General features: G+C 31.0%; 1 protein-coding gene across 1 annotated transcript; it reads right to left on the bottom strand.

Annotated features, from left to right (window-relative positions):
- Positions 1–1,171: 1,171 nt before the first annotated feature.
- On the bottom strand, positions 1,172–3,850 carry LOC143553492 (transcription factor bHLH75-like). The gene is made up of 6 exons (XM_077043483.1): positions 3,141–3,850; positions 2,731–2,850; positions 2,543–2,608; positions 2,247–2,315; positions 2,055–2,135; positions 1,172–1,252 (listed from the first exon to the last, which is right to left on the bottom strand). Exons 1-6 carry the CDS (start codon positions 3,399–3,401, stop codon positions 1,172–1,174), a joined length of 678 nt encoding a protein of 225 aa, XP_076899598.1. The 5' UTR covers positions 3,402–3,850.
- Between the last annotated feature and the right edge of the window lie 5,723 nt (positions 3,851–9,573).

Below are 9,573 nucleotides of genomic sequence, written 5' to 3' on the forward strand. Positions count from 1 at the left end.
TTGGTTAGCTAGTTAATGGATTGTTGCCACGTTGACATGACGTATTAACTAAAGTTTTCTGGTCAGGATTTTTTTTATTTATGCCTCAACAAGACATAAGAGGACAAAGATAGATCACTCTTAACATAATTTTAAGTGAAGAAAACAGGTCATTTAACCCTGTGACAGGATTTTTTTTAATAGTTTAAAGAATCTAATCTCACTTGTTCTCACAAACTCACATTTTTCGTTAAAAGTGTGTAAAAGAATAAGAGAATAACAAGAAAGAAAAGCAATTAATTTTCACTTAGTATCCTGAACAATTTGGAAAGTGATAAGTTAGGAGTTCTAAGAAGTATCATGGGATAATACATTATAGTCTTAAGAGGTGATTATAGCGAGCCGGTATTAAGAACATGGTAAAGTGTTCAAAATATATAGAGGTCGAATGTGATTTGTTTTAAGATGATCTAAAAAAAATTGTATGAAGAAAAATCACATAAACTTAAAATAGTTCAAGAATTTTGTACCAAGAACAGCTAAATCTCAAACACTTACAAGGGTTCAAGGTTACAAACCTATGAGCAAAGAAAGAAATGTCATTTGGTTTAAAAAATGCATTTTCTAATTACCACTAATAATGCATTTAATCATATATGGATTTTGATTTATATTTTTATTTTTGTCAAGACCAACCCCGGTTGGACCAGAAAATCTGAAATCGAGAAACAACATATACAGTACCGTAAATTTCCTACACACCCGTGGAAAAGTTATCTGGCTTCATGACTGAGGTTCTCGATATGTTGGTTTGCGGTTCAAAGTTGGATTTCAAGCGAATATAGTTATATCATATGCAATGTAACAATTATAATTATAATACGATATTAGTAGATACGTTTTCTCCGGTAGAGCAATAGCGAATTTATGGTTTTTCGATTTCTTAACACAAAGAACATGAATAATAAGTAAATGCTTTTTTACTTTTCTGTTTATGCTTGTATTAAATTTATTTTATTTAGTTGTAAATTACATATATATTGCCAAAAGCAACACATTATAAACCACACTTAAATACATCGTTTAAAAGTCAAATAACAAGAACATTAAATAGATGAACAAAATACCTTGAAAAGTCTTGTAACATATATATGATTTAAGTGTAAAGTTATATATAAAGTTAATTATTATTTCATGGAGTTGATTGAAATCGAGGAAAGTAGTCTCCATACCCTTCTCCAGCCATCATCTGTGCTTCATGTCCATTTGTTCCCTGCAACATCAGTTTTCATCCCATGCATAGTAATATTAATTTACAAATGTTAAAAGACCGATTAATTATAAACGTGGCGGTTTGCTTAAAAATGTCCGAAAAGAGATTATTTAAGAGGGAGTGTTTTTTGAGCCGTGTTTAGTAATGAGAGAGGCAAAGCCCGGACGGGGCTGATGTGGCGGCCTTTTTATGCTCTTAAAAAGCCTTTTTTGCTACAAATTTACTAGCTTTTATTGTTTATAAATATTGTAAACAATATATATATATATAGAAGAAAATAGTTATAACTTAGCCATGATTCTCCAATTGTAAGGCAAGAATTTGGACCAATGATGAAAATTAATAATACATAGGTGTAAGCAATCCGAGCCGTTCGTGAGCAACTTATGAGTGGCAAAAGCTTGCATTTATAAAAAGCTCAAAATGAGCCGAGCTTTTTCTAGTCAAATTAAAGCTTGTTAATTAGTTATTCGAGCCCAAACTCAAGCCTTTTATCAGAAGCTCGTTTAAGCTCGTCGAGCTTTGTGTATGTTTAAGTTTTACCTTTTTTGGAATTCTATGTATTAATCTTACACTACATAGTCAAGTTCGAGCTGGGCTTTGTCTTGTTTAAGGTATTTCTCAAAGTATATAAAATAATTAAAAACATATATAAATTAGTTAGTAAATAATAAACGAGTTGAGTCCAAGCTTGAAAAAACAACATACAAGCCGAGCTTGTGCTATAGCGAAAGAGCTCGAGCTCGAGCTCGGGCTTGTTTACATCTAAATGATTAATATAAACCAAGTTATGAAATATTACCTTCATAGTGCCCATATCATCCATTTCAGTGGGGTTGAAATCGTAGAACATGCTGGCTGCAGAAAGCTTCATGGACAGAAACTAAAAACAGTACAAAACAAGAGAAAAATAACTTATTAATCTTTCAAAATATTTTCTCAATCTTTAATTTTGATTGTTTAATTTGATAAGTAACAGCACGAATTAAATTACCTCAATTTGATTTTGCAACGATCGAACATAGTTGATTATTACATCCAACATCACTGACATTCCCATAGTCTACAATTAACAAGAATCCAGACCAATATTAAATGGAGTAAAAGTGTAAAACAATCATATATTATGAATCTTAAAAAATTTAAAAGATGCTATCATATCTTTGTAGATTGATATGTTTAAAGATAACAAGAACAGAAACAATATATAAAGAATAATTAACAAAAGTTAAGGCTAAGAAAAAACAGAAAGTCAGAAACCCTATATAAGATTAACTCATAACTTTATACCTTGTAGCATCCTGGAACAAGATCTTGCAAGCTTCGTAATTTTTCGTTTATTTTTTCTCTTCTTGTCTAACAAAAAAGAGAGATAAGCACGATATGAAATTAATATCGAATTCAAAGCATAAAACTAGCTCAAAGATTTTAAAGTTTCAGAAAAAAATAAATATAAGCAAGATATGAAATTAACAAACCCTTTCAGCCAAACTGTGACTATCAGTTGCTTCACCTCTCTTTGCTCTCACATGAACAACTTCTCTTGGTTTCTCTACATGGGATTCATCATTTCTCTTTCTCTTTCTACCACCATGGCCCTAGATGTACCAAGTTAATATTAATATCCCACAAAAATCAAGATCAACTTTTGTACCAAGAAAGATAAACTTAACATCACTATATAGAGTGAAGGAACCAGAACTTTTAGTCGATCGGAGGGTCATCATCATAAGATTATATTATCTTTTGATTATAACTAAAGGGTCCAACTCATATTTTTCATAAGAAATAGTTTTTATATATAAGAAAAGGAACAAGTTCCGATGATTTGAGGGTCAGCAGACCCTCTTGACCATCCCCTGGTTCCGCCTCTGACTATATAGATTACCTTAGTTTCTCCAAGAAACTCAGGACGAAACACCGGTTGATCTGAATTCATGAAGCTTTCGACCGGTGGTACCATGCCATCGCTTGGAACTCCAAACATGTCTACCATTGTAGGAAAATGGTTCGTAGTATCATAAACCGAACAAGACTGATGATCACCAATGAAATGAAAACTCTCCTGAATGGTATCAGTACCATGGGAGAAATTGTCAACCGATATAGGTAAAAACCCATGAAGATTAGAACTAGATTCAGTGTTCATATTGTATATATGAGTTGATCTTGATATTGAAAGTCTCTAATGTAAATTCATCAACCATGTGAGAATGAGTTGTTTTAAAACAAGGTTTAATATAAAGACATGCCAAACTATAGGACAAAGGAAAATAGGAAAAGATAGATGCATGGTACATAAAGTTGTTGATTGGTTGGCCTTGATACAATAATTAGGTTTTCCTACTTTTGAGTTAGGGTTTCTATATTTGGAAAGTTTTTGTTTTCTCATTTTAAACTATATGGTGGTAAAAGTGTTGGGGTCCAAGTTCAAACTGATAGATTTAGTGAAAAGGACCACAAGATGGCTTTTGATCAAGTATGGGGAATTTTGAAGGTGTATTACTATTGTTAGGGTTGAAATTTGGAAAGGGAGTGGGGGCCTAACTAGTCTTTATTATAATACCCATAACTATCATGTTTTCTACATATTAGATTTTTGTAGCAAAACACTAATGGGATCATATTTGGTAAGATGTAAATAATAAGTTATCAATCAATTAATGCTGTATTTTTGTCAAACCAAATTTAATGTTTACTTCATCTTAAGTGTTAGTCTTGTTTATTAGCCACTAATGACAAAAGTAAATGAATGTACACTTACCATACACAAAGTATCATCTAAGGATCGATGTTAATATAATGATGTTGTCAATCGGTAAGTACCTTTGATCATGAGAAAATGAAAATTAATAATAATTAGATAAATAAGTCGGTAAATTTGTTTGTAATTAAGTACTGATGGAAACCTTGCACGCGGTCAAACCAACAATCACCAATGGATTATTGACAACCACGAACTGTGTAATTACATCGTTTTTTGAGGTTACAATGTGTCAAACACCTTTCCGTTGGTAATCAGTCGGCTTTTTATACAGATACGACTTTCATTAAAATTTCTCATTAAAATTTCCGCCCAGCCTTTTCAAATGTTGACCGGTGAGGGCTCATCACTGACGAATCTTTGTCGGTAACCTTCTGAAGATAGGATGTATGATTTGATTACCGCTCAATATTAATTTCAGTCGTTTGAGTTTTGACGGCACGAGACGATAACAAAACTTCATGATTTTTAATTTTCAAAACTTATAACAAAACTAAATTTTTGAAATTTTAAATATTAAAAACTATTTTTTAAATTTATAATAAATACAACGGATTTTCACTCTGGAAACCGTAGATAACATTTAAACCCGGAGATAAATGGACTATTGAAAATTTGTCGCTAATTCGTCGGAAGAGACTACTTTGGACAACCTTAAAATCTTATTTAAAGTTGTTGGTGATTTGTAAATAAAGCGCATCGATGGTTATCGCTCGAAAAATATCCGTCGGTAACATGCAGCATATGAGTGGTATTGAACTAAAACTAATTATTTCAACTAATAGTAACTACATGGTTGTGTTTCATGAGCTTTGTTCAACTTAGTAAATTTTGATGACCGTTGTAAGTACATCAAGTATGATGATCGAGCAAAATGAGATATATATTAATACATTATGTACACTAGTTTTAGAGCCTGTGTCACACACGGGATAATTCAAATTATAAAATTATAAGTAAAACAAATAATTACATAGCGTATATGAAAAAAAATGTATTACATCTATGTTTGTATCTATACAATGTGTACATAAATTGATTTTATTTATATCACAATATGATTTTTTTAGATGAACTAAATAAAAAAATGTCCGTGCAAAAACGTACCCGAGAACGCTTCTTTTTATTGAAAAATTCATTTTCGGTGTCATATATGTATGAAAGAATTTTGGTTATGAACTAATTTCGGAAATAAGACTCCTCATACGATAACCCTTCAGCCTAAATACAAAAGGAGCGTTACCTTATTGATACATTTATCAATTTACCACCCATCAAAGGAAAGCAGAACATTAAATTGTAACAATGGATGTTCTTCAAGAACTATGTTTTTCTGAGTTACACCATGAAAAATATTTTGATAAGTTTCAGAGGGCTTCTCGACTTTGTCATAGTGACAAAATAAAAAACAACATGTTAACCCATTCAATTTTGTGAATATTTTATTTCATTTGAGCATAGTTTTGCATGTCATGCGTCCCATATGATGTTCTGATCACCAATGAAAGAAAAATTAATGTTGACATAAATATTTCAAATTTAATAGAAGTTAAGCATTGATAGGCATGGGGGTGGCATGTCGAAAGTGCTCGCAATGTTTTCTTAAATTTTAATAGTTGAGGGAAAAATAGTCAGTTTGTCAAATCCCGAACCTTTTGATTATTTCAAAAAATGCCTTTAAAAATAAATTTAAAACCCGAATCATGTTTAAAATTTTAACTTTCATACTTTTAACATTTTAAAGTCAACACTTTGAACCCATAACAAATTTGACGATAAATCTATTTTGCATTCTCAAATTTTTAAAAATACTCAAAATTTTCATTTTTGACCATAACAAATTTTGATCAAAATGTAGTTAACTTGTACCAAACAATCTATTTACCAACTTTTGACCCATAAAATTAAATTTAAGTTCCACAAAAAACCCGAAACAATTTTCATTTAAGAAATATGATTTGCTGTTGATTTTTGGAATTCACCAAGTATTTTGAATATATAGTAAAATAATATGTTAATAATTATATTTATAAAAATATATAGATATTATATAAATATAGTGTAAAAAGAAAGTGAATAATTATTAATTTATTACATATATTAGGATATATTAGTTTTAGAGGGAAAAAATTATAAGAATTAACCAAAACATGACAAGTGTCCACATTTATTTTACTTTATTAGAATAGGTTGATATCAAAGAATTTAGTAATGGGCTACATAAAGTCTGTAAAAATAAGAAAAAGCGTATGAGAACTCTTAACAAGAGGATATTATGTATGTTACAACTTAAAATTCGAATATGAATGTTACTATACAAAATGTCTAAAAAATGTGTATTAATTAAGAATAATTGCTTGAGATGTGAAACAAAGGGGCATGCTTAACTAGTTGTGTATACACACAACATCAAGTAATGCTTATAGAATTTAACAATGATCAGAAGATTAAATAAACTAGCGTGACTCGCCAAGCGATTAGTTATTGAAATTAGAATCTTATTCAAAACAAAATTAATAATTAAGGTGTAGCTAAGGTGTTGTAAACATTAAATTTGGCGTGACAAAAAACCATGCAATGAATGGTTAACTTGTTATTTACATCTTACTAAAGATATATTCATTAACGTTGTGATTCAAAAATCTAATGTGAAGAAAGCTTGATAGTTATAGGTAATGACTGTTAATTAGGCCTCCATTCCCTTGTAGAAAATACAATCCTAATATGTACATAACAATAGGAATGCATCCTCAAAATTCCCCATACTTTATCAAAAGCCATATTGTGGTCCTATTCACCACATCCATCAGTTTGAATGTGGACACACAACACTTTTACCACCATATTGTAAAATGAGAAAGCAAAATGTTTCTGAATATAGAACCACTAATTACCACCGGTTCACCACCGTCACGATTAGCAATGCCACAACCTCCACCATCGATGTAAGATAGTGTTTGGTATGAGAAAATAAATGGTGGAATTGAATGAATTATTCCAATGAATTGAATTAAAACATGTTTGGTTGTTATGTGATAATAAAATGGGTTATTTCTTAAAAATTGAAACTCCTTCTAATTATTATTATATTATAATTATTGTTATATTGTCCATATTATTATAGTATATATTATTATTATTATTGTTTTGTATATTATAATATAACTATTATTATATTAGAATTATTATTATATTTAAATTTAGTGAGTTAACATTTTAAAACGCGCATGCGTAATTCAACGTTTTTACGATTATTTTTATTCGATTAAATAATCTCGTTATAACACGCGGGTTTTAAAAACTAGTTATTATGAATATTCATATTATATATTAATTTCTATAATTATCATTTCATTCCTACATGATAACCAAACATGACAATGAAATGTAATGATTTATTTCATTTATTTGTCCATTCCATTACCACGTCCATACCATTCCATTATTCATTTTATTGTCCCATACTAAAGAGACACTTAACTTTCACCAACTTAGCCAATAACAACAAATTTATCGTCATGACCACCATCATTGTCTATTATATTCGCCGTGGACACCATCTTTGTTGCCACCATTGAAAGCAATATAATGGGTGAATCTATTTTATTGCACTTTTTTTAAACTATTTGTTTGAATGTGAATTAATAATGATATAATGGAAAAAAAATCATGTTTTAACCATAATCAATTTTATATAAATATCATAAGATTTATTTTGACTTATTACCCAACTTTTCAGTTTTATCACAAAGACTATTCCTATCTTTTATTTATTTAATTACATGTATATGTAGCGTGTATATACATCTATAACTTGAGTATTATATCGATCTATTAAAACAACTGATTTTTTTTTAAATGTTGATGTGCTTCTAATCACTCGGTACCCTCTGTTAGAACACACATTAACATATCCTGGTTACTCCAAAAAAATTTTCAAAAATTAGAATTTAGAAATATAAATCGAAATTGATTCTTCTTTCAAATTTCAAAAGCCTTTTATACTTGATAGTCGAAAAGCGGTAAAAGAAAGATAAAGAGTGGACGTGTTGAAACACAAATAAGGACTAGACAACTCACATTTTTCTTGATATAGAAGGTCACATTTGAGGCAATTTGGAAGCTTTATCATTTTTGTGCTTCTTTTTTCAGTTATTTGATACATATGGTAGACGTGTGAAGGATCACAAGAGTCACAATCTAATGACGCTAGTGTTTCATTCAAGAAGAAAAAATATGTGTATAATTTATTTTTTTAAACAATGAATTTCTTTTTAACTTTTGTCGTTTATGAAATCTGAACCCAAGACCTCTCAAGTCCTCCCAATCTAAAGTGTTTAAAAATAGAACACCAACCCATTAGTAAACAATGTATATAACTACCATCTTAATTTTACTTAAAGTTCTTTATACTATTATTTATTTCTTTAAAGTTATATGATTATTAGTAGACGTATGCAAAACCGATTTTAAACCCAAACTGAACCGGTTTATAAACCAAACCGGTTTGGTCAACGGCTGGTCAAAACCGGTTTGTCTCAAACCGGTTCGGTTTATAAACAGGTTTAGAAGCAAGATAGGCTGGACTGGTCACATCGGTTCGGTCTGGGGTTTAACCGGTTTAATTGGTTTTAAACTGATTTTCCTCAAACTGGTTCGGTTTTAAAACCGGTTTGGTTTAAGGGGAATCGGTCCTGAACTGACGATTAGGGTCTGTTTGGGAACCGGTTTGGATGAAATCGGTTTTTTGGTACACCTCTAATTATTAGTAGGTTATATTAGAGGTGGACAAATAAACCGATTAACCGAATCGATCTAAAAACTGAACCGAAACCGAACCGGTTTGAAACCGATTATGTAGAAACCGGTTTGGAACAGATTGAAACCGTAGATTCGGAACCGGTTTGTAATTTTCTTCACCAAAACTGGTTCCAAACCGGTTAACCGAACCGTAACTGGCCAAAACCGGTCAAAACCGAACCAAAATCGATCAAAACCCGAACCGAAACCGATCGTACCATGGTAGAAACCGGTTTCAACCCAAACCGAAACTGATTATAAACCGGTTTTGACTTTTGTTGACTAAACCGAACCAGTTTTAACCCAAACCGGTTTTAAGTTTTAAACCAGCTTGTGCATCTCTAGGTTATATTAATAAAAATGTATGCAATGTAACATTTTTTTACTAGGCTTGGTATTGGGCCGGGCCAGGTGGGCTGGTCGGGCCTACTAAGTCAATCACTCAACTAGATTAGGAAAAAAAGAGAAAAAAATAACTAGTTCAAACACCGACCTGCTGAGTTAAAATCGGGTTAACCTATATATTGAAACAAACCCGGTCAAACCCAACATCAACCGGTTAAAAATTAGTTCCATCCTTATCATGTTTAGCCATAGGCCCATAACTCGCTTTGGACTTTTGTTTCCCAGGCCTGAACTATTTGGGTCAAAAATTCGATTTGCGGTTGCCACGCCATCTCTTCGAGTTGACAACAACCAGCTCTCATAAGTTATAACATAAATAGGAGGTTGATTTGCTAACGACAGTTACAAAAGA

This window comes from Bidens hawaiensis, unplaced genomic scaffold (genome assembly GCF_021521415.1).
Source record: "Bidens hawaiensis isolate Kalapana, Puna unplaced genomic scaffold, B.hawaiensis_p1.1 tig00017249_1, whole genome shotgun sequence".
NCBI classification, from domain to species: domain Eukaryota; kingdom Viridiplantae; phylum Streptophyta; class Magnoliopsida; order Asterales; family Asteraceae; genus Bidens; species Bidens hawaiensis.